The sequence below is a fragment of the Anopheles arabiensis genome, chromosome X, assembly GCF_016920715.1.
Source record: "Anopheles arabiensis isolate DONGOLA chromosome X, AaraD3, whole genome shotgun sequence".
NCBI lineage: Eukaryota > Metazoa > Arthropoda > Insecta > Diptera > Culicidae > Anopheles > Anopheles arabiensis.
Genome location: NC_053519.1, coordinates 16,169,070 through 16,195,021, shown reverse-complemented (window position 1 = coordinate 16,195,021; position 25,952 = coordinate 16,169,070). Strand labels below are relative to the sequence as shown.

The window sequence follows — 25,952 nt, the reverse complement described above, 5'->3', positions numbered from 1 at the left end:
GAAAAGTATAAAGGAAAAAAATACACTTTCACTTAAAATGTAGATACGGTCATTCCAAAAAGGAAAGGTTTCATTGTTTTGCTAACATTATCGAATGTGGTCAACCTGCGGTAGCTGGTTTGGTTGTTAATTAACAAAATTTTTGAGCGAAAAAGCCTTTAGATGTTGATAAATTGCATCTATACTTTAGCCCATGTAACGTTGTAGCTTAAGAAGAGCTTCTGAAATCTTCGGCGTTAGCGGTTAGGCCGAGATATACAGTGGGAACCCCTCATAACGACTTCCAATTTACAAGATTTGCCAAGTCAATTTCCCTTGTCTGCAACATTTTTCATTGCTTGCGAGATGTTTTTCAACAGTTGTCAAATGTTGTAATTGCATCAAATTGATGTATCAGTTCTTCCACATGATTTTCAACACATCTCAGGCTGGATTGAGTTTGACTGATCTTTGTGATGTGTTGAAAATCATGTGTAAGATTTGAAAATTTTATTATGAAGCAAATTTTATTATGAAAAACATCCTTCAGCATGATTTTCAACACATCACAAAGAACTATCAAAGTCAATCCAGGTTAAGACGCGTTGAACATTATGCTGAAGAAATGAGAATTTACAGGGTTTTCCAAGTCAGTTTTGAATGTTAACCTTGTTTTTCAACATTGTTATATGACATTTCATTTCCATCATAATAACTGTTCATTTCTACAACATGATTTTCAACAGGACTTTCCGCTGGATTGAGTTTGACAGTTCTTTGTGATGTGTTGAAAATCATGTGTTGAAACTGAAATTTCATTTTGAAACAAATAAATCGTTTGAAAGCGGTTGAAAAACATCATGGATGCGGTGAATAACAATGTTTACATTCGAAACTGACTTGGAAAACCTTATATCTGCCCTAATACCAGCACACTTGCGATCCTGCAGCCAACTATTTAATTTTCCATACCATACGATAGGATAAAACTCGTTATGCGAGGTTCCAACCGTACTTTAAACGGCGAGTTATAGCGATGGGATTTGAAATCACACCGTTACTCTCTGTGTCTGTGGGACGTATCCAGATCTCACATGACGTCAACAACAAAATTTGAATGGTTACTCTGGTCCAATGCCATCCTATTGACATCTTTACATCAGCTTAAACCTGTTCCTCTTTTTACTAACAGTGCTATAATTCCAAATCCTCTGCGGTCCTTTTACCCTTAGCAACGCATAGCGCATCTTGACGACGATATTTCACTGTCCCAACGATACCTACCGGCTCAGTTCGCTCTTGTACAGATCCATCCGGTCGATGCCTTCCGGCGACAGTGGCCGGCCCGACTCGAATAGCTTTGCCTTCTCCGACACCGCATGTAAGCTATGCGGAGAGAGGGGTACCGTTGCCGCGCCGGTCGGGGACGACGGTCCGACCGGCACCGTAATGGCGGCCGGTGCAATCGCCAGTGACGGTGGGGCCGATTTCGGCGGCAGTTGGAGCGAGCCGCCGACGCCACCGGTAAAGAAGTGCTCCCGTATCGCGGACAGCTGCGAGGCGTGCTCGCGCATCACACCGTTGGTCGTGCTGCCGCCGCCAGCGGTGGTTGGCGGTTTCGGGCCCGGCGGTGAAACAACAGCGGCCGTGGGCGATGCGTTCGAGCTGGTCGACGGTGTGGAAGGTGCCGGCGCTTTGTTGCCGTCCGCACCCGAGAAGCCGGGCGAGAGGGGCTGCGTCGGGGGCCAAACCGATTTCTGGAGCCGGTTCGGGCGGGCGTAAAACTCGCGCTGCTGCACATCGTGGCCGGCGGCCGGGGTGGCCTGTAGCGCCGTTGTCGGTGGTCGCCGCAGGAACTCCTCCTTCTGCTCAAGGCTCTTGCGCATCCGGTTCATGATCGCGTTGTCGCCGTCGGCGAGCGGTGCACCGTACCCGGCAGCCTCGCCCAGCTCGCCCTCCTTGCCACCGGGCAGGGCAATCTTCTGCAGAAACTGCTGGTGCTGCTGGTGCATGTACTGCTGCTGGTGCTTGAGAGGATCGTACTCGTACGGTTTGGCGCCTGCCTTCGGCAGCGGTACTGGCAGATGGTGCGCGGCCATCGGCACCATGCCCGGCCCGTGGCTCAGCATCTTTGGCACGTCGGCGTGCAGCGGCAGCATCTGGGCCGCCTTCGCCGGGGCACCGCCGGTCACCGCCACATTGTCCGCCACGATCTCCTGCAGCGTGCTGTATAGCGACTCCTGCTTCTCCTGCACGCCCTCGACCGAGAGCGGCTGGTGCTGCACGATCGTCGTGGCCGGCTGCGGCTGCGGCGGCGGGCCATGGGCCGGTTTCGATTTCGGGTAGGCCCCGGTAGCCGACGATGCCGGCTTCGGTGCGTACACGACCGGCTGTTGCGGCTGGGGCCGCTGGTTCGTTTCGGGGTTGTGGGCGGTTTCGCTAAAAAACTGCGGCAACGGAAACAGAAGCAGAAGAAGTTAGATGTTAGGTGATGCTGTTGCAGCCAATTGCTCTGCTTACCGTTTGCAGGATGTCGTAGTTTTTCGGCACCACCTGCAGGGTGAGCGTTTTCGGCGTCTGCTGGATCGTGGCGACGACCTGCGAGTACGGGATGGAGGTGACCGGGACGCCGTTCACCGCCAGCAGCCGGTCGCCCTCCTGCAGGCCGGCCAGGTAGGCCGGCGTGTTTGGGTGCACCTTCTTCACGAACACCGTGTCCATCGGTTGGGCAAAGTTCAGCACGCCCGCCGCAGTGAGCGGATTGATCGCGTGTTCCTGTTTGGAGCGACCAAATGAAAATTGAGAGAGAGAGAGAGAGAGAGAGAGAGAGAGAGAGAGAGAGAGAGAGAAAGAGATAAAGTGGTTTTAGTATTGGAGCTCTGTTTTAAAAAACGCAAGGGTTGGTCGCTTACCGTCAGGGATTCCGGCGGATAGACGATGAAGTGCCGCAGCGTGAAGCCGAAGTCGCCATTGTATCGGTGCAGAATCACGATTCTCGGTCCGCTTATCAGGCCCGCCGCGATGATCTGCCGTGGTCGGGATCAGGGAGGTGGGGGAAAACATGGAAAATAATTAGTCTCAAGTTTTTTTATTTAGAATTGATTGTTATTGCTGCTGTTATCGTAGTGTCACTTGATTGTGGGTGAGCTATTTAAATTGTTTAGCTAATTTAATGAGTTCTACAATCGTTAGTCTGTTTGTAGAATTAAAAATAAGATGGTTTTAATTTATTCTTAAAATGGAAAAAGAAAAACATTTCAATAAGCATTAATGAAAGGTTACAGCTAGATGAGAAGTTGAGGCGAAACGTTTAACAGTTACTGTTTCTAATCATACAAACATGCACACAAACATGTAAGCTACAAGCAAATTAATTCTAATAGCAAACCAAGCCTTAACCCTTCCACCACTAATATCAGTATTGTTCCAAAAACTACTACTACGTCAAGTCCAGTATACTGTTGAACAACCAGTACTACGAAAATTCGCTAAGGTTCAATAAAAAGATCGCTTAGTGTCTTCAGTAGTGATGGGAAAAATGAAGGTTTCGTCGGAATCGATTCTGGCTAGCTTCAAAGTTTTCTGGCATCGTTTCCGGATAGTAGGTCCAGAATCAGTTGCTGGAATCGTTTCCCAAATTGGAATTAGCTCCGGAATTGATTTCGGAATGGATCTAAGAATCGGTTCCGGAATCGAAATCGGCTCCGGAATCGGAATTGGTTCCGGAATTAACTCCGGAATCGGTCCCGGAATCAACTCCAGAATCGACTCCGGAATAGGTTCCAGAATCGAATTTTGAATAGGTTCCGGAATCGGTACCAGAATCTACTCCGAAATCTGTTCCGAAATCGACTTCGGAATAGGTTCCGGAAACGACTCCAGAATCTAAATCGACTCCGGAATTGGTTCCAGAATCAACTCCGGAATTGTTTCCCAAATGGGAATCGGCTCCGGAATTGGCTCCGGAATCAGCTCCGGAATTGGAATTGGTTCCGGAATTGATCCCAGTATCGGTTCTGGAATCGAAATCGGCTCCAGAATCGAAATTGGTTCTAGAATTGACTCCGGATTCGATCCCGGAATCGACTCCGGAATCGGCTCTGGAATCGACTCCGGAATAGGTTCCGAAAACGACTCCAGAATCGAAATCGACTCCGGAATAGGTCCCGGAATCGACTCCGGATTCGGTTCCGGAATCGATTCCGGAATAGGTTCCGGAAACGACTCGAGAATCGAAATCGATTCCAGCACAGGAATCGGGTAGGACAGATTCCGAGCTCCTACCACTAGTCTTCAGACCCCAAAAACCTTCCAGCAACGCTACAGTTAATACAAACGAACCATCCTGAAAAAGCTAAAAACCCCATTACCTTAAGAATTAAACCAAAATCCAAAACAGTTTTATTACCAAGCGAATCTGTGTTGTATAAAATTGTTCAATTGTTTATTTACCTTGCAGCGTTTAACGGGAGAGCCTTAACGAAGCTCGTTACAGTGCAGTAGTTTTGCTTATCCAATTTTTGTTTTGATAATGTCAAAATTCCATGCAAGCAAGATTGATTTGTTTTGCAATCTACACTTGGTTAGGGTGGACAGACAATTTAGCTAAAAATCACATAAAGTCTAGAGGCATACATATTTTAGGAAAAACTATAGCTTGAATGTTCGAAGCAACTCAAAAAACGTACGCAGAAAAAAATCCTTAAAGAATGACAACGCTAGATACACGTTGACAACCCAACCGGCAGTACCGCTGTGACATTTCGAGCACAAGGTGCGCCCCCCGATTAAGCGATCAATCAGAAAGTGACCGCGTGCCAGAAGAAAATCCGCAATCGCCAGACATGGATCGCAGACCAAAAATAAATAACTTAACAAAACGGTAGCAGCCGCACCCGGACTCAAATTGTTGCCGTTTTGCGCCAGACCGGCCGTGGTTGCTTTAATCAGCCCCGCTCTCGCTCAAAGTGTTTATAGTTTTTGGTGCAAAATTGTTGACATGTCTTTTTTTTTTAATTTTTGCCCTATAACACCAACGGCGGTGGAATGTTTGAAAGCGATTGCGCGCCAGAACATTGCGACACTGGAATGGGGGGAAACATGGGATTGATAGTGGGGAGTAAAATTGCACCATCAAGTTACAGGTCGATTGCCAAACGATTTGCAGGTTAATTGGGAAGAAGGTGAATTGCAATTTCAAATGCAAACTCTCTTAAGCAGCGGGATTCCCCTCTTCGGCAGCACCACCAAACTAGAGCCGCCGTACGAACGGACTGAGCATATGATACACGAGACAGAGAGAGAGGAAAAGGAACAAACTGCTAAAAAAAAAACATAAATTACAATCTTTTAAACACCAAATTTCTCGTGGAAAGGAAGTAAACGAAGGCGTAAGAGCCGTAATTTACTCTCCAAATTGCATCAGCAATAAAACGCTCTTATCCTGGTGCTGGTGGGAGGAAGATGCTATAATCGACATCATTCAACCCCCTTGCTCCCTTCTCCTCCTCCCGATCCCTAAAAAAAATGGCGTAAAATCGTTACGACTGAGTAATGTAGCGAAACGAACGACGTTTTACAAGGAAAGATTCAATACGCCGATCAAGCGACGAACCCTGCGCGGAACATAAAATTAGCGTTTGCATAGTGTGAAATAATTCCAAACGCAGTGTAATTCACCCGCAATGTGCTTTGCGGTTGAGAAGAAAGAAACACGCGCCGGGGGGGCTCGTACTTGGCGAACTGGAAGGGCACCGAAAAACCGCTGTCCCAACTGATTGACGTCAATTTACGTTTCGCCCCGGCGGACACACATCGACCGCTCGCTCGGAAATTGATAGAAATGCCGAAAAAAAACGTACCAAAACTGCGCAGTCCAAAACTACATCATCTCGTCCACACCAATTGCGATTTGTTTTAGAGTGCTTTTAAAGTTTTGTTCCCATCCATGATTCCCCCCAACCCACCAGACGCAATAAACATTTGCTGTTTACACTGCTGGGGCGGCAGCAAACGATCGTTCTCGGGTCGGGGGGTTCGGCTCGGCCTAAAAATACCGGCGAAGCTGCACCGTGCACCGTTGCCGTAGCGCCAGTGCACCACAGTGCGAACTTTTACGACTTGTTTCGACGCCCCGTTTCAATCGCAGGCAATCGCGAGCGCGCTTTTAATATTTTATTGCTTTACCGATGCCAGTGCGTCCGGCCCCCCCGGTCCGGCTGCGATAAATTGAAGGACAAAGGACGGCAAATCATTCGCGCTGTGGGCAGAGAGCGAGCTGCAAGCTGCATCGATTACAGCCATTGCGCCCTGCACGTAAAACAAAGGAAAACCACACAGATTGCCGTGGCCGAAGTTTGTCCCGGTCCCGGAGACGTGTTTCGGGAGCTGGTGCTCGTAAATTTGTGGAAGAAAAACCTCCCGCAGGCCACCTCGGACGCTTGACACGGTAGTCTAGGATGTAGCAGGATGGGCGCATCGCTTGTTTGCAAGCAATCAGCGCAGCTCAAGGATGTTGGAATTTATTTCGCCCTTTACAATTCTGCGCGAAGGAATGTGCACCGCCATAAGCTTCCCACAAGGTGCGGCGCGTGCGATGAGAAGAAACAAACAGTAGCATTGTTTTACGCACAACATCAATATTAAGGACTTGAAGACCCAAAGGATTGCGTCTGCTTGCCTTGGGTGCTGTCCTACGCGCGTGTGCGTCCCAAAAATGGCTTACGCAAACACGCCCCCGGCGTAATGAACCAGGCAACCGTGGTGTATCCTCCACGAAAACTGGGTCACCCGTCGGAGGCTCGCCGGACAGCCTCCGCACCGAACGCCCCAGCAAGGACCTTGAGAGTCCTGCCAGACAGGACTGCGGGCGCCCGCGCACTCTTAGCAATTGCTGTCGCCTAAAAAGCAAAGCAAAGTTTTTGTCCACTTTTACCACAGCAGCAACATAAGCGCGTAACAGCCACAGATTAAGGGGAAGCAGCTCAGAAGCGGACGGTGGGGAAAGATGGACGCGACAAAACCCCAGCCCACGGGGATGTGTTTGGGTGTCTTCGCTTCCGAAAGCGAAGCACCCAATAAAAAAATAAACAACACACACACAGATAGGTGAGGTGAGAAGGAACATCGTCTCTCCCGTCTGGTTGCTGGTTAAATAATTTATTGTCACCGGTTATGGGACACACACACACACACGGTCCGCTTCCCTTTTTTTTGTTGTAGACACAGGGCAGCGAGAGAGAGATTATGCACATCGTCCAGCCTTGGACACGATGGTGAGGCGGCAGTGCAGACCTAATAAAATGTAAGCTAATAATGCTGAGCAGGACCGGCCGGACGGACGGTCCCCACCAGCTTAGTCCGCTTTATGGCTTAACAAGCAACCGCGGAGAACCCAAAGCTTATCGTGCTTGCGCACACACACACACAGCAGTTCGTGGGCTCTGGAACTGGTTCCAGAAGGCGGTAAGTGTAAGGGAACGCACATTACAATTAAGACGGAGGGGGGATGATGACGCCCCGGGGGATTGGAATTTGGGCTCTAGGCAGCGGAAGAAGAGCAGGAGCAACAAAAAAAAAGAAAACCCTTTACAAGCCGGTACAATGACTCTTACAACTCCAGACGCACATACACACACTCGCGCGATCTTTCTCCAAAGAAGAAAAACGAAACGATGTTAGACCAATAGGAAATTGTATTGCGCCACCGGGCCAGAAGCTGTAAACGGACGCGTACAAGTCGTAAACAAAGCAGGATCAAGGAAGTTTCGTTTTTTTGTGTGTTATCCGATTCCCCCCGAGCAAGCAGGGCGAGAGCCCATCCGACATACGAGACGAAATGTCACGATTGACTTGTAGTTGTTACTGCCACTGGACGGCTTGCGTTATCGAACTGTTGCTAAAATAATCTTAATTTCATTAAAATGATGTTTCGAAACAGAACGACATTTTAGATGAACAACAATTTTTTAACAATAAAAAAAAGTGAAATCTCTCTAAGGTTAATCTTAAAACTCAGCTTAGAGAGATATTTATGTTGCGAAAAACTAATGAAGGTGTTGCTATGAAGTATCCAAGAAAACACGGGAAAAACATGACATCCTTTGATCAATAGTGTTGTGAACTGTCACCCAAAAAATCATGCCAAATCACATATGAAACTTGAAGGATCTTCGCCTTAGGGAAACATTCATCATGAAGAAACTAAATTTTAGCAAGATTTCACTCTGGTTACAAGATGTAACTGGTCGGTTTAATTACGAATAGAGTCCAACGGTCGGCAAAGTATTTTCGGCCAATACTTTGGCACTTTCAAACTAAAATATTTCCCTTTTCTGCTGTTACAATCAGGCTTACTCTATTCCTTTACTCGATTTGAGTCGAGAAACTTGAAGAATTGCTCTTTGAAATATACTTTTTAACTTTAGTAGCTTGGTAGGGAAAATCAATCGCGACGAACAGCCGAAATCACGGTAGGCATCAAATCGTCAGTCCAACAGTCGGAGATGATTTGAAAATACTCTCAACAAAATTTGAACACAAGCCAAAAGAGAAGGAATTTCATTGAATAATTATTTTTAAATATTTTGGTTCATCAAATTAGATTTGAAGTTAAAAACTGAGCTTAAAAACTGCCAAACTATCAGTTTCGCAGTTTTTCCATTTCCCACTAGGATTTAGATGTCGCGAAATGGCTGACTTGCATCGACTCTAGAATCGAAAACACGTAGACGCTTTCATGGACTACTTGTCATAGTTTTAAAGTAAACCGTTTTTTTTTCTCAAATCAATATTAAACTCGACGTCTCGAGACGACTCAATTGCAAGAATAGAATAAGCAAGTACCGAAGTACCGAAGTGTTTTAAAACTAATTCAAAGATAAATGGTGATGTCCAATAAGACCAAACTGGATAAGACCAACAGGAAAATAAGAGATATTCCAATTGAAAGAGATTATAATAATTCTCAGATTTATTTTCACGTATCGGAGTTGTATGATGCGTATAAAACATCATTTCAGCTCTGTTCCATCCCTAAATAGCTCCAAATAAAATAATGGGGAAATTGCGAGGCAAAAATTGAGTAAAAAAGTATCACCACATGACTAAGCTATTCATCATTCACAATCACACAGAAAACATGTAATTTTTAAGTTGAAAATTGAAGATCTTCAAACTTTGAGTGTTCATTTAATTTCTCATAGGCTTAGGAGTGAATTATTTCTCTTAGGAGTGAATAATTTGAAGCAACTAACAAAAACGAACTTGCTAAAATAACTAGTAAGAGTAACTGCGACTAAGAAACACTTTATCAGAGTGCGAAGAATAGCAATTGAAGCATTATTCGCGCAAGTTCACGCTGGGATTGTGAAGTACGGACCGAGACTGTTCGCGGAAGAAGGGTTTAGAATTTCAGCTGTTTTATGACATCCGGCCGAGGGGTTGCCATCGTCTCGCGACCGAAAGTATCTTGCTCTTGAACCCGATATCTCCAATGACGTGGGGAATGACACAGAACCCGGAGCGGGCACGCTCGCATCACGTTCTGCCTCTTCTTCCGTACCGAGGATGCTGCGCTTGCTACAAGCAAAAAAGCTACTCCGAGTTGGCAAGCATCTCGCTTATCGCATGCTAGGACAAACACACACAAACACATATAGACGCACACATGCACAGGGGAGTCAATAAGGGAGAGCCTAGAACAGAACACAGCACAGCGGGGACGAAAACACACAGAAAGCGAATGCTGCAACCAATCTCGCCCGTAACAAAATTTAGATATCCACAATGTGGGCCTCGCCGAAAAGGGCTCACTCGCTTACTGCGGCCATTCAGTGTTCCGGGCAGGAAGATTGATTGAAGAAGCAGCGGGTTTGATTGCAGATTTGTTCGGTGTTTTTTTTTTTTTGGGGGGGGGAGGATTTTGTTGCTGACAGAGAAAATACTGTTACGGACTGTTCGCCGTTTCGCACGACGACCAACCTCTTTCATGGTCGTCCACACATCCTGCATCTCGCCAGCGGTGAGCGATACTGCGAGGTTGAGCAGGACGATGTAATGCATCTCGTCATCGTCGTCCGGTGAGTCGTCACCATCGGGTGGAGCGTCACCGGCCGCCACCGCCACCATGCCGTACGATGGGTTCCACACGGCGTCCGAGCCGTCCGTCCACACCGGCTCGTCCGTGTCAGGCAAGGCGAACCGGCTCCGGCACCCAAGGACTGGCCCGCCCGGAGGCATCGGGGGCGGATTGCGCCGCCGCGGAAGCGGTGCACCCGGGGGACATGGCGGTGGTGGAGGAGGATGAGGAGGACGAGCACGAGGCCGCAGCGGGAAAGCGATCGTTTCGTAGATGGGATTTTCGCTCCCGAGCGTTGCCGGCCGTCTTCTAGGGCGGGCTGCCGGGGGCTTACAACACAGGCAACCCATGCTACAGCCAACCGAAGGAGTTCTTTAGGATTGAAACAATACACACGCACGCACACACACGCACACTCGCTGTTCAATGCGAGGGAAAGGAGCACCCGCAAGACAGCTCAAGGATCACACGAGGAAGGCAAACCAACAAAGTTCTTTGTAGTGGGATACGAAGTAATCGGGGAGTGCGCAAATACTAATATCACTACGTGGGGATTAGGAGCTTGGAAATGCAAAAAACTGGAAGATCCTGATCGTAGGAGTACACACAGATCGACAATGGAAATTGTTCTAGTTTCGGCTTCGGTTGCGAATTATTCCGAGTTCTTTCGAGGATAAACTAATCGGAGCTGGAACACGAAAATACGAATATCACCACGAAAATACGGGGATTAGGGGGCATTACACGCAAAACTGGAAGATCCTGAACAGGAGCACACACTGGTCGACAATCGGAATTGTTCTACTTTGAACTTTGGATAAGAATACAGAGTTCTTTCGGAGGCACGAACTAATCCAAATGGGAGATGAAAAAATACGAATATCAACACGCGGGGATTAGGACCTTGGAACTGGAAAGGCTGGAAGATCCTGGTCACAGGAGCACACACTGGTCGAAAATGGGAATTGTTCTACTTTTTACCTTTGCTTAAGAATTCCGAGTTCTTTAAGGGACACAAACTAATCGAGATTGGGGATTGAAAAAAAAAAAACGAATGTCACCACGCACTGGAGTGTTGCAGAACTAGAAGCACTAGAGCACCCACACACACTCACAATGGGAATTCTTCTACTTTGAACGTTGGTTGAGATTTATCTGCTGACTTAGAATTTTTGCAAAAACTGGGAGGGAGATGAACACAAACACACTCGGGAAGCAACACTTGCGCGCAGAGACACGGGATGAAGAACTTTACTCCAGCTAGGTCGACTATCGACTGAACGGTTCGCGCTGCCCGATCGGCTCAAGAACTTGCACCGATGCGAGATGCCCTATCCCTCTGCTAAGCCCCAAACCCACTCTCGCAGTCGTGCCTCTCCCCGGATCATGCTCCCACATCGCTTCCCGTTCGTCTCATGTTCATGTGTGGGGCTGGGTAGCTATCTCTGCCCCGGCCATGTGTGCGTGTATCGATCACTCCATGCGCATGTTCTCGCCGCACGGGGGGGATTTTCAAACAAAACAAGGCGGGGTTTGGCAGCGAGCAAATGTCTAAGCCGAGAGGACAAACTATAGGTCCCGCGGGAGCGAAATAGTGCGATCGTACGATTGTGTGCGTGCGTGTTTTGCATTGCACTTTACCGTACCAAATTTTCCATTAGCTTTCGAACTCTCTCTCTCTCTCTCTCTTTCTCTCTGTCACTGTTACTGCCACCAGGTGTGAAAAGAGGAGAGAAGATTGCAGTTGCAGTTGGTCCGAAACACACATCCTACGCTGCGCGTATCGCGCACGCACGAATGCTTCGCTTTCCCGCGATGATGATGATCGCAGGGGATGCTTGGATGCAGGTGGGCGACAAGGATGTAAGGGGGGGGGGGAATAGATGGTTCTGTTGTTTTGAGGCTTTTAGGCAACAAGAGAAATGGGATGTTTTTTGAAGCTACGAAATTACGACAATGCTCTCGGTGGTGACTATGTTGGAGAAGTTTATTCCTAATTTTTCAAAAAGTTTCGACAGCTCCTGGGAGAGCAGAAAATAAAATGCAATATTGAGTTCGTAAATTATAGTGAGGACTTTAGTTTACCAGTCTTTATGATATTATGGTAAACAATGATAACATTAATTACAAACTGAGGTTACACTTGAGCCTAGTACGACAAGATCCTAGAATTATAAGAACCTTGATGTCTGGGAAAGCTGTATATGGTATGGTAAGCGAAGCTAACATTAATTACGAACTGAGGTTACGTTTGAGCCTAAACCGATATGATCCTAGAATTATAAAGAACCTAGATATCTGGGGACCCTAGAATACCTAAGGACCTGTATATACTGGATTTAGGTACTTTAATTTTCAAAGCATGTTTTGGGAATTTCTTTGCTGGTTTTTGTAAGGTTATTATTAAGTCTTCGGAGGATTTATAAAACTTCCGAAGCGAGGCGGTTTGGTTGGGAATCAATTCGGTCCAGCATTACATCAGCTGACGCATCTATCAGATAGACTATTAGGGCGTCCTCAAAATCCACACAACAAAGCCATACAAGCCAAACATACTGATGGGAAGTTCTGATCATACTGTAACATAAATGATTCAAAACGTGCATTGGATGTCCCAAGAATCTCAAAATGTAATTCTGGGACACAGACAACAATACCAGTTAGCTAGGAAAAGTTTGAGCATTACAATTCAAATGACTCAATCATAGGACTAGCGATCAGGAGTCTCCAAGCTTTGCAGTTTGCGAGCCGCATCGCTCGGCAATTATCAAATTTCTACAGCTTTCTATTATTGTAGTTTGAGTTTCCGTCTTTAACACGCTGACGTTGCCACAGCGTCCCTGTCTGGGTGATGGGTTTTGTTTATCTTCAGCCTTGAATTTGATGCGCAGCGATTCTGTTAAGCACGAATGAACGAGGAATGATAGAACGAGAACGACAAGTTGTGATACGCCACTTAAGGTAACCTATCAAAAGAGGGATAACAATCGTACGAGAAATTGTCGCTCTCTTCGCATTCTCTCTCTCTCTCACTCTCTCTCTCTCTCTCTTGGCATCGTGCTACCTGCTCACGCGTAACACTGCGATACAGGTTAGCAGTCAAAGTAGAAATTAAAGTTAGGGATGAAAATATTCAAAATAACAGAGCTAGTTTGATACAACACCAACAAAGGACTGTAGTTCGTAGACCCCTGGGGACTAAGTTTGAGGTACTTTGTTGGGCCAAAAATAACCCGGTTCCGAATAACTAGTAATACTTTACCTACTAACGGGGTAACACCGCACTTAAAATTAGCACCGAGCAAACCGACGCATGTCCCGGGGCACTTCCGGGCAATGTGCACACTGGATAGTGCACTAGAGAACAAAAAAAATAAAATAAAAAGCACATATCGTTGCACTGAATTTCATATTTAAACCTGCATCAACAAAACCCCCGTACGAGTGCTGCGGACCGCCCGAAACCGCCCAAGTGCGTGCGGGCAGGGGATGCAATAAAACTCGAAAATAAATCCACTGTCAATGTGCACAAAAACCCAAAACCCAAGACTTCCTCCGCACACACACAAAAAATGGAGGTTCCTCGCTTGGGGTGCATTTTTTTTTGCTGCTCTGTGTCCGCCCGAACGCGCTACTGTGCGGACTTTGTTTACACAGCCTATTAGCCGCCCCGGCGTAAAGGGGAACCTGCTCACGCAGAGTGTCGTGCCTCTTGCCATCCCCCAGCAGGGTGCGTGTGACGGGTCCGATGGCCGCTGCAGCCCGTTCAATGCTCCCACACTGGTCGGCAGTGCGCGCGGGGCCGCTTGAGGTAGGTTGCGGGCGTGTTGCGAGATCCGGCCAGCATTAGGAGGGACGGATCCCACCCAACATGGTTATCTTAGGTTCGGGTTCTTCAAAAGTCGGGTTGAGATCGGGAACAGCGCAAATGGAAGGGGGTTGCGAACCTTCTTCCGGGATTTATTGATTTTCTCCCGGTGATCTCCAACATCAAACGCTTTGTTTGCCGGTGTGTGTTTGTGTGTGTTTTCCACTGTTGTTTCGCACGCTTCCTGTTGATTTTCGGGCCCGGCGGTAGGTATCAACGATGCCCCTTCGTAGCAAGAGCTCACTTCCTGCCTAATGCACACGCTTACCACGCTTGGCAGGCGAGTACCCGGCTGATACCCACACGCGGCGACGATGCTCCACCAAACAGGCAAACCTAGCGGCACACGGTGCGCAACCCACAAAGCACGCGCACAATGCGCGCGTCCGAATTAGGCTTCTGCGCACTATTTTTAGGGTAAAGACCAGATGTTTGTCCCCGGTATGCGGTTCGTAGCGAGTGCAGATGCATTCCGAGCATCACCAAGCCATGCGGGGAACGGATACTGCCTGGAGTGTTGGCGGAGCAATAAAACAGCGATCGCTCGCAACGTATTCAATGTTTAGATGCGTTCGCATGAGTAATGGTTCTGAAATTCCATCACATTGCTGGTGTGTACTGACTGATTTCCTGCTGTATGACATCCCGTGCCAGGTCAGCAATTTTAGAGATTCTTACTTTTGCCTTATCAGCGCAACCTTTTTTGCATTGGCTCGATCCGCTACTCAGCCACACCGGAGGAAGCCACTTCTTGGCTTCTTCCCTGACTGTTTGAGTGGGTGCGTTTTATCTAACCACAGATGGAACCGGCATCCGTTCGATCGTTCGGGAAAGTTATCAACACCTCGGAATGACGTCACCGTTGTTCCCGGTGCGCCCTTGAAGCAAAAATAAACGGACCCCGGGGTCCGTCTAACACCTAGTCGAAGGGGATGGAGGTTTTCTTTTTTTTTGGCTCACATGCCCTTAATTTTATTGCCTAAACGCGCCGCCGTCCAGGTTCGATTTCCCGCGCAAAGACGCTCGTTATTGCATCAAGATGTGTGTTCGCGCGTTGCACCTTTGCACAACACAATTCAGCAGCCGGGATATCTCGGTGCTGTGTTATGGCAGAATTTATTCGAGCGCAGTAAAAACCCGTTCTGAGGGTGGACACTTGTGTTTTCATGGATTAAAAGTGTGCTAGTATATGAATATTTTAACACAGAGCACTTGAAATAAGTTTAATCTCTCTAAATCACAACCATTTCTACCATCAAACACTCTTAATTTAAGAAACAAACACAAATTTTGTGACTGTTTCGCCGCAGCTATAAAAAACTGTGTATAATATGGAAAAGACTATGAACCAGGTTTACTTTTTATTTCTATTGCTTATTTGAATGAAAACAATATAAGATGTCCAAAAATATCCTGTAAAAATTTTGAGAATCTTATAGAATATGAGATGTCCAAAAATATTCAGTAAAAATGTTAGAATCTTCTATATTTACTGACTTTATGACTATAACCACTGTAGGAACATGCCTGTTTTGTGTACCTATAATGGCACTATACAATAAAAACAATAACATTTCATAACATTTATGTTAAGAAATAATAATGTGGAGGTTGTATAGCGTTAAAGGTTACAGCGTTGCAGCAACACATGAGATACCTAATGAAATCCTAAGGATTTTTGTCAAGAAAAAATGTAAAGGAATGGTACCATTTAACAGAAGAACCATTGGTGCAATACCACCACTGTTAGTACTACTACCAGCACTATAGGTACACGTTCGTCCTAGTGGTATTGATCATTGTATGCGGCACTATTAACGATTGCATTACAGAAATAGACAAAAATTGTCGATTTTTCATGGGTTTATCTTCACCAGCACTAACGAACCGTTAATTTCACATTCAATAGCAGTATCCCATGAGTCAGCAGACAAAATTTGAGACCTCTACTCAGTCAAACTCTAACCGTGATGGTAAAAAAAGAGAAGCAACTTCGTTTAGCAGCGTGCGTTATCAAAGAACGCCACGCCACCACGATTTAAGCGGACATCGTGCGGCAGTTTGAAAACGTCGTATAAGTTCTTTCCGGCATTTACAACATCTTGCCACTATTAGACAACAATCAGAGCATCGAAAGAAAGCTCCAGTTCCGAATGGCCGATGACCCTGAGTGACAAGAAGCTCCGAGGGAACATCAAGACCCAGGTAAAAGTGGCTACATCGCTGAGTTCGCCCGGTTGGGGAGATCGATGCAACTGGCCAAACATTGCAAAAGTACCTGAGAAACATATACAAACATATCAAGGAAGTAGAAATCGCGTCCACAAATTTTAGACGAATTTCGGCGGAATTTCTAGTCCTCGAATCAGCGCCTAACATCTCGCAGTTGCGTCCGTTCCAAAATTTTCAGGGCCAACATGAAGCAACATACTCTACTCCATCAATTTTGGCGCGAAAACTGAGGAATTGATAAAAATCAAAGGTACATCTTAAAAACATGAACGACTGGCAGCTTGCAAGGTGGTTTTATTTTTTTTTGTAAGTAAGCTTAAATAATTACCTTTCAAAGGATGTTCATGGGAAGAAATGATGTCTCTTTGATTTTGCGCTATTGATGACATTTGTTTGCCACCAATTTAAATCAGAGATTAAATAAATATCGATGTCCATCTTTCCCAACCATAGAGTGTCCGTTTTTCCCAGTTGTGTGTCACAATGTGTGTTTTGCTTGAAACTTGTTTTTAGTTGAAAAGCGAACCGCTTTTATGGAAAAAGCAATAATTAAAACGATGCCAACGCTCTGCCGGTTCACGAATCGGGACAGTTGAAAGGCTTCGCACAGGCAAAAGGCAACGGCAGCACAGGTCGTAATTGACCCTACATGAACTGTTCTCTTTTTTCTCATTTTTTTGCAGGTTTTTTACACATCCGTAGGGCTTCCCTACCAAGCGTAAGGTGTATTTTTAATAAACAATTTACAAGAAACGAAAAAGACTCACTGGCTGAGATTGGGTTGTGACAATGGAATAGAGCCTGTTGCCACGTTCTCTGACTGTTGTACATGACAAGGCAGGCACATTCGAGCAGGCAGGCACAATTTGCTTGCTGAAAAAGAATATCATTTTCTGTTTCGCATCATTCGCATCAATCACTCAATGCGTCTGTCTGTGACACTGTCGCGGCTCCAATGAACGCACCGCGAACGCACTGCACCGAAGCATAAGCGCATCCGGAAGCTACACACACACACACACACACACACACACACACACACACACACACACACACACACACACACACACACACACACACACACACACACACACACACACACACACACACACACACACACACACACACACACACACACACACACACACACACACACACACACACACACACACACACACACACACACACACACACACACACACACACACACACACACACACACACACACACACACACACACACACACACACACACACACACACACACATATATACACATACACACACACACACACACACACACACACACACACACACACACACACACACACACACACACACACACACACACACACACACACACACACACACACACACACACACACACACACACACACACACACACACACACACACACACACACACTTTTGCTTCCGCTTCCGTACCGTGCGTGATGCAATTAGCGTTACGTGAGCCGTGCGGTTCTGCGGCTTATCGGGAGAGACGACTGGCGCGTCACCTTTTTGTTGTTGCTGCCGTTTTGCCTGTCTATGTGTGTGTATCTGTGTGTCATTTTCAAGCGTAAAACCCTCGCGCAGCAATTTCATTGCTCGTAAGTATTTTCTTGATTATTGTTCCCCTTTTTTTTTGGTCGAATGAATGCTCTAACTGACACTGACACAAATTTGACTCCCAATCTTCAATTGTTACAGTGTGCAACAACATTTGTATGATGCTGGTATGCAACTCAATAAGTTTTGTTTTGAGTGTAAATAATTATTCATTTCACTTGGTATTTTGAGCTGATTTGTGACGGTTTTTGTGTTAAATTTCAAAAGAAAAGGGTAAACAATGAAATAATGTACATATATAACCAAGTAAATCTAGCCCTAACCTACGTGAGGTGTGACTTGCAAGCGACTTGCCGTAAGACACTGGCTACAAATGATACTATTATTGAATACTATTGTTGATATGAAGGAAGAGATCTTGATATGAAGGAAAAGAATACCACGAATAAGTGGTTTTATTTTGTATTCGTTCAGAGATAGATGTACCATCATGGATATATGTTTTATTTTGACGTAATGGCGATAAAAATATCGATTCAATAATATTTTATGAACCGATAACGAGTTTTGTGCAAGGGAAGAATATTTCTCTTGGTCGTGCAAGGGTAAATTAAAAGATTTTTTTTTTAATATATAACCTTGATCTACAGATGAATGCAACGACTCGTCTTTCGAAGCGACTCATTAGATTTTGCACGTTCTAAGATATATCGCCTTATCTAGTTTTTTTCCAGTAGTCCATCACTACGTACTATACACTAAGTCTTATAGTAGTTTTCTCTATTCTCAAGTATTTTTAGGTTTTTTGTTATCATCAAACTATTACTTTAGGCAAGAATTCTGAACAGCTATTGTGCTTTATAGGGGTTTTCAGGGGTACTCATAGTTGTTGGAAACTTCCTAGACTCTTTCTTCATAAACTTCTTTCTTAAACTTCATATGTTGGAAATTGGACTCTATGGCAACCTTTTTGGACAGGCTCGTTGGAAAATCTTACTGTATTTGTCCAACAAGGATGCTAGAGAGTCCAATTCCCATTACAATAAATTCATTTCTTGTATGGCAACCTTTTTGGACAGGCTCGTTGGAAAATCTTACTGTATTTGTCCAACAAGGATGCTAGAGAGTCCAATTCCCATTACAATAAATTCATTTCTTGTAAGAAAGAGTCAATAAAGTGTCCCACAGCTATGAGAACTCCTCCTCGGAAAACCCTGTATAACGCCTGAAGCTGCATCTCATCAAGTTGTTCAAAATTACAGGAATTTCCAAGCGTGCAAAACGTTAATCCAAAACAACCAAATATTGCATTTCCATCATTATGATTATTAATTTCTTCAATATGATTGTCAACACTTCAACGCTCTAATGCCGTCGTTTTTACACCGGGGTTTTAAAGTTGCATCTCATCAAGATTTGTAAAAAAATCTAAAACTAATATTACATGCATTTGATGCATTTTAATAGCTGGAGCTGGTTAATAAGCCATAACTATGGTAACAATCAACAATATGTAGAATACAATTAAATAAATAAATAAAAAAAAAAAAAAACAAATAAACCAAACCACCCACAAGCAAGTGACGGAGAGTCAGGGCCTTTACAGCGTGTTAAATAAGGCAGCTAATACAGCTGGTCACTTACCGCATTGGAAGCCGGTTTCGGGACGGTGGCGTGGGTCGGTGGCCCGGCCCCGATCGGATGGTGCGGCCGCCCAAGATGTGGCCCCGGGTGGCTGCCCCGGCCCGGTGGGTACCCATTATCGGCCATCCTGCTGCTGCTGCTGATGCTGACGAGTTGTGCCGGCGTTGGTTCAGCGGCACCTTCCTACTGCGAACGGTCGGCGGCATCGGTAGCGGCAGGGAACGTCATGCCTGCGCCGGCAGCTCTTTTCCAAACGCTCACGCGCCGATGGCACACGCACTTCGGCCCCCCCACGGGGGGATCACAATTCACGGGGTGGTTGGGATTTTTGGGAACGCTGGTGGTGGTGGTGGTGGAGGAGGTGGTGGTGAAGGGAGGATAAAGGATGCACCGCACTCGATGCAGGACCGCGGACGACTGATTCCGGTGCTCGGGCAGCGAGATGCAAATGAGTCGTCGTTTCTTCCTTTCCGTTCTGCCTTACACACACATACAGGCGCACACGCGTGCTTTATCTCGGCTACAGTTTCGGTGACTTTCGCTTGCCCCGCGCTTGCCACGAACGCACGACCTCGACCAAAGAAGCTGTCGCTGCTGATGCTGCTAAGGGTTGTCCTAAAATGGGAAGGAAGAAAAAGAAAAGAGGCAAACGTACGATATGAGTGTCGCGTGTCTTGCTTGTATGACGGTTAAAATTCAATTAATCGAACAGCGAGAACTGTCCTCCCCCCCCCCCCCCTCTGGCTGACGATTTGAAGGTTAGCAAGAGAAAGGCAGTAGATGTGTAGGGCGCAGGCGAGCGCGTCCTTGCTGCTGGACATGTTTGGTTCGCTGACGGTCCAACGGTAGGCGCGAAAAAGAAGAAATAAAAATTGCGAGCAATTCAGCATCGGCAACACCCGACGCTGCGCGAAAAAGAAGGATGCTGCCCCTTAACAGTGGTTTCACCCAGCCATGAATCACTTTCAGGGTTTGGTGGTTGCTTTGCTGGTAAAGGCATCTAGCAATCACAGTGCGCCAGTGACTGTTTTATTGCCATTTTAGCCGACCGTGGCTCATGGTGGCTTTATAGTACCGTGCGCTAATGCAGGGCTTTACATGGCGCCGGTTGCGGGCAGAGTTCTCACTTGTACCCAAACATAGTTTTCAACCACGGAATCTTTTCCGAGTGACAATTTGTAATATCCTATCCTGTATAGAGTAAAACTTCTACGTAGGTTATTATTATAGGTGTTTACCGTTCTATAATAAATCAAACGAAATTATTAAAGTACAAGTAAAAAGAAAAATCAAGGTATTAAAAACATTAAGGTATATTTTATCATCAATACTTAAGAGTATCTTTAATAGTAAAATGAGATGCTGCCTTGTTGTGTGTCCTCTCCAACTCTCTGACCATCACCGTCATCGTGTGTGTTCGGATTGTGTCCAAACGAGGTGTCCTTTTACCGCATCCAATGCACCGGAAATGCACACAGCAGCGCGCAACTCCAAGGGTTTACGTGTTTCTTTCACTTTCCTGAAGGTCACCCCAAAGGTGCAGAAGATACGAACCGAACCCTTTAAACACGTGCACCTCTTGACCATATTACAGCCCACTACTACCCTCCACCCCATTCTCCATCCCCTCGCCATCAGTGCAAATGCAAATGCTGCATAAATGGTCGTCGGATTGCCGCAAAAGGTCACCGGAGGGCTTCGACATCTTCATACACAGAGCGCCACCGAAGAAATCGATTGCAACCTCTACACACACACACACACACACACACAGATTGATGGATTCTCTCTACTCCCTTCACTCCTTGGCTCACTCTCCCCAGCCCCCCCGCTCAATGGCGCAAATATTCTTACGCTCGCTACCACTCGGAGAGTGAAGGATATATTTGCCTTCCTCTGTTTGCTTCTCTGTTGACTGAACACATTTATAGTAATGAAAGAAAAATCGGCCGAGAAGAGGGAGAAGCACGCACAGCGGGTACTTCAACTCTCCTACCGAGCCGAGCCGATTGGCGACCGGCGTCGTCGATGGGGCGCGCAATTATTGCGATAATTATCGGTGCCATTTGCACAAATTGTTAGCGAGCGTGGTGGAAAGAGAGAGTATTTTTTAGTTTTGTGACAGAGCGGGAGGGTGTAGTAAAACGTGTTGGGGTGAATTGCAGCCTGGTGCAGTGTGCCTACCGGCTGGGCGGGGCAGGTGTGCACTGGCATGTTTCGGGCTGCCAATTGTGTAACCTGGTGCGAAGCAACAAACCTATTTCGTACGAGCGTGACAAATCTGACGCTTTGCTTGCCAGCCGCCGGAAGACGACTATGCTAATCAATGGCTAGCCGGCCGTCCCCGGTCATGGGTGGAATGAACCTTTTGGCATTGCACGGCACTGCACAAAAACGGCTGCCCACGGGTTTTTTTTTTTCAATCAAGCAAAGAAGTTTAAAAAAATAATTCTTATTAAAATCATTTTTGCTACACAGAATGAAACACTGCGATTGAATCATCGTTCACAGATGATACTGTTCAATACAATGGCTTGATTGTGTGTGAAAAAGAACAATCATTCCAGAGCTTGCAAAAAAAAAAAACAAAAAACTTTGCAAATGCCTCCACATGACATTTGGCCCTTCGAGCCGGATGAAGCATCACAAACTGTCGATCACTGGCAACACTGGTGGCAGCACGATGCAAAATATCACATCAAAATGCTGCTAATTAAATTCCCACACACACACACACACACACACATACACACACGAGCAATCAGTACCGTTCAGGGCGATTTACTATATTATGGACAAACGACTTAAACGCGACCGCAGCCGACGAACCGCCTCTGATAAGGCAGGCGGTCGAACACATCAACAATGGCGCGTAATGAACCGCCCAGCACATTGGGGCCGGGGTGGTACAAAACAAACCCGCACTACGTTCCTCCACTAAAAGAAAAAAACAACAACTACTACTAAAACCATATTTGTGTGCATCAAGAAGGTACCGCGACGTTCTCACGTTGTTTGCAAACTGTGCCGCATGACGGATTCGGTTGTCACGTCATGCCCCGGGGGTCTGTGTTATCATGACCCCCGCTGTGCACCCTCAGATCCCCCTCCTCCCACCCCTCTCCCTCACCCTGCGAGCGACCAGCGAAATGCACTCGAAACAGTTTTGCGACAGTTATGAGTTGACACAAAACACTAACTCCTACCCGTGAAGCCGCCCCCTACCCGTGGGTCGATACGGTTGGCGCTCATACGCTTATCGGGCCGGCGCAGGCAGAGCTTGACTGTTTTTGCTTTGTTATTACCCTCCAGCACAAACACATACAAACACACTCGAATGCATAAAACACTTGATACTAGTGAGTGGAAGGAGAAATAGAGAGAACACTTGAAAAAACGGTGCAAACTATCTTACATAAAACGTGGCAGGAAGGCCCTTTCGATATTTGCAACCCCACCCCCCCCCCATCCACCTGCCTGCTTATGTAATGCAAAATCGAACGGAGCGCGGTGGTATACAACTCGCTCGCGCGCCGTACCTTTTAAAGGACGGTTTTGATTTTGTTTTGACGCAGTTTGGAATAGGAAGGGAAAGGAAGGGAGGGTGGTGGCGATGGGAGCGTAAGGGTAGCTTGCAGGGTGCAGCAGCAAGGTCCACTGCAAGCCGATAGTGTGGTGCGGTGTGCAGTTTGGTAGCAATTGCAATACGTGCCGGCATGTCGCGCTCGGCCAGTCGGTGCATTTCGATCTGATCCCCGCCCTCCCCCTTTCCACCTCCTCTCTATGTCTGTTTATGTCATACAGGAAAAGGGAGGGAGGTTTGTGGAACGGTAAATTGCTTGGTTGGTGCACTAACTGGCGCAACACTTCAGCGCGGCGAAATTGTCACGTTGTGACAACCGGGCCCCGCCAGCATTAGATGAAGCTGATTATCGAATCCGCGTGCACAGGCAATCTTGTGCATCTTGCACACACAGCCGTTGGGAATGGGAGAATGCACGGGGGTGGGAGGAGTGATGCTGATTATAGGATGCCACGAGCAGGGGTTTTGTCGTGCGCAATGCAAAGGAAGTCGAATCGAGGGCAGTGTTTGGAGATGGACAAAGCTGAGCATTTCTTATCAGACACGGGAGGCTTAACTGAGCTCCCTTTCCCCCTCCTCCCTACTTCTACCCCAACTCTTCTCTCTTTCACTCTCCCTACACAACTTTGATTGGTGTAAACAAAAGTGGTTTAATTACAGAAAACAGGGACAAACAATGCCTTTGCACTTGTTGGTCCTTCGAACCGGACACTGAACAGATTTAATTAAAAAAAATATATATTCATTTTTTTTAATAGCACGCCATTGTTGTCAGCTCTTGTTTCAAACAACAACAAAAAATCAATGCACAATAATATAGCAAAAATAAAATTGTGGTAAAAAAACAAGGAAACTGTAAATGGAAAAAAATAGTCCTTCGAACCGGATTTTAGCTAGTGATTAGAAAAAAAAAACTTTTATGTGTACATCTTTACGCGATTGAAGGTAGCTCTTTGTTTGGTTATGTTTTCATGATTTGTTTTTCTTCTTATTTTAGCAACTCTTTTTTAAAAGTGGGCATAATATAGCAAAAATAAAATTGTGGTAAAAATAAGAAAGAAATTGTAGATGGAAAAGTTTAGTCCTTCGAACCGGATTTTAGCTAGTGATTCGCAACGAAATACCTTTTATGTGTATATCTTTACACAATAGAAGGCAGCTCTTTGTGAGGTTATTTGTGTGTTCCATCCATTGTGGATGGAAATGAAGAAATAAATCCTCGCTGTGTTGGAATTCATTTTTTAGACCATTAAATTCACACACACACACACACACACACACACACACACACACACACACACACACACACACACACACACACACACACACACACACACACACACACACACACACACACACACACACACACACACACACACACACACACACACACACACACACACACACACACACACACACACACACACACACACACACACACACACACACACACACACACACACACACACACACACACACACACACACACACACACACACACACACACACACACACACACACACACACACACACACACACACACACACACACACACACACACACACACACACACATACACATACACATACACATACACATACACATACACATACACATACACATACACATACACACACACACACACACACACACACACACACACACACTTTCATCGGCTCAGCAAAGGGGAAAACGTGACAGATAGATTTAGACGTCCCAAAAAACCCGACAAACCCGACAAACCCGACAAACCCGACAAACCCGACAAACCCCAAAGCAAATAACTGTTTAACGCGCACATATCAACACACACACACACACACACACACAAGTCATAGCTATCATGTATGCTTATGCTCGTCTACTCATCTGTATAATTTAGCAATTGACTTTATGAGCGATAAATTACTCACTGTCGCGTGCCCCTCCGCTCCGGGCGTAATATGTAGCCAGCCGCCCCCTCTCCTCCCCAATTATTGGCGCACCCCGATTTCGGCACACTTTGCGCTAATTACGGTGTGCGTAACGCGAGAAGAAGCAAACAGAAATAGGGGAAGGGTTGGGAGGGGGTGGGGGTCGTAAACACCGAAGGGAGCACGTAAAATTTGATTTATTTGCCCGGCCGTCGTAGGTGAGGGTGATGGAAACCCGAGCGGTCGGACGCGCCCGGAAGGGAAAGCATTACTCATTGCGCATTTTTCACTGTGTGCTAATTTGCCTGCTGTACAGTTGTTCCGTTGTTTTGCGGGGCGAATGACATCAACATTAACCGCCACAGACACACACACACAAACTGGAAGGAAAGCATGGCTTCAGCGTTATGCATTGCTGTGCAGAAATAAAAGTGCACAAACGAAGCACAACAAAACTATGCCTTTTGACAGTTGCTGACAGCAGGTAGGAATGCAAAAAAACACAACAACAACAAAACCCCTCAGGAAAAGTACCAGAACGGCTGGCCGGCGGTTTGCCTTTGATCTTTGTTGAGCTGCTTGCGCAAAAAAAAACAACCAGATTGTGTTGCTAGTTAGAAATTTTCCATCATAAATCACTCGTGTGTACGACAAGGACAAGGTCAAGATGGCAAGCTTATTGTAAAATATCACAATTATTGCAAGTCTTGTTTTTTTCCATCCCATCGTTATTAAACAATAGGAACAGCATTTTGTATGGAATCGCTTGAAAGTTGACGAACTAAATTTCCACAGCAGCTACGACAATTGACAATCCAAAACAAGGCTTATCATGATCGATCAGATTCATTGTACTTATCAAACTATTGAAAACTACTTGCGAGTGAATAATATTTTCCAAGCCATTTCCCACCTCATACCCGGATCGTTTCCTTTATTTACGCAACGGAAAATTCAAGTTGTATTCAAGGACCGGAAAGAAGTAGCACATTATTGTTTGCGATCGGGAACGGTTTCGAAAAAAAGACGGTTGCCCCTTACATTTGGAAAGCTTCCAAAAATAAGAAACTCGGTAAAACCGGGTG

General features: G+C 46.0%; 1 protein-coding gene across 1 annotated transcript in view; it reads right to left on the bottom strand.

Moving 5' to 3' along the window:
- The window catches only part of LOC120906724, an 89,532-nt gene that overhangs the window by 29,019 nt on the left and 34,561 nt on the right, over positions 1–25,952 (bottom strand). The window contains 4 exon segments of the mRNA XM_040318624.1: positions 1,264–2,426; positions 2,500–2,754; positions 2,892–3,005; positions 19,372–19,986. Of these exon segments, the coding sequence (XP_040174558.1) occupies positions 1,264–2,426; positions 2,500–2,754; positions 2,892–3,005; positions 19,372–19,497 (1,658 nt within the window). The 5' untranslated portion in view covers positions 19,498–19,986.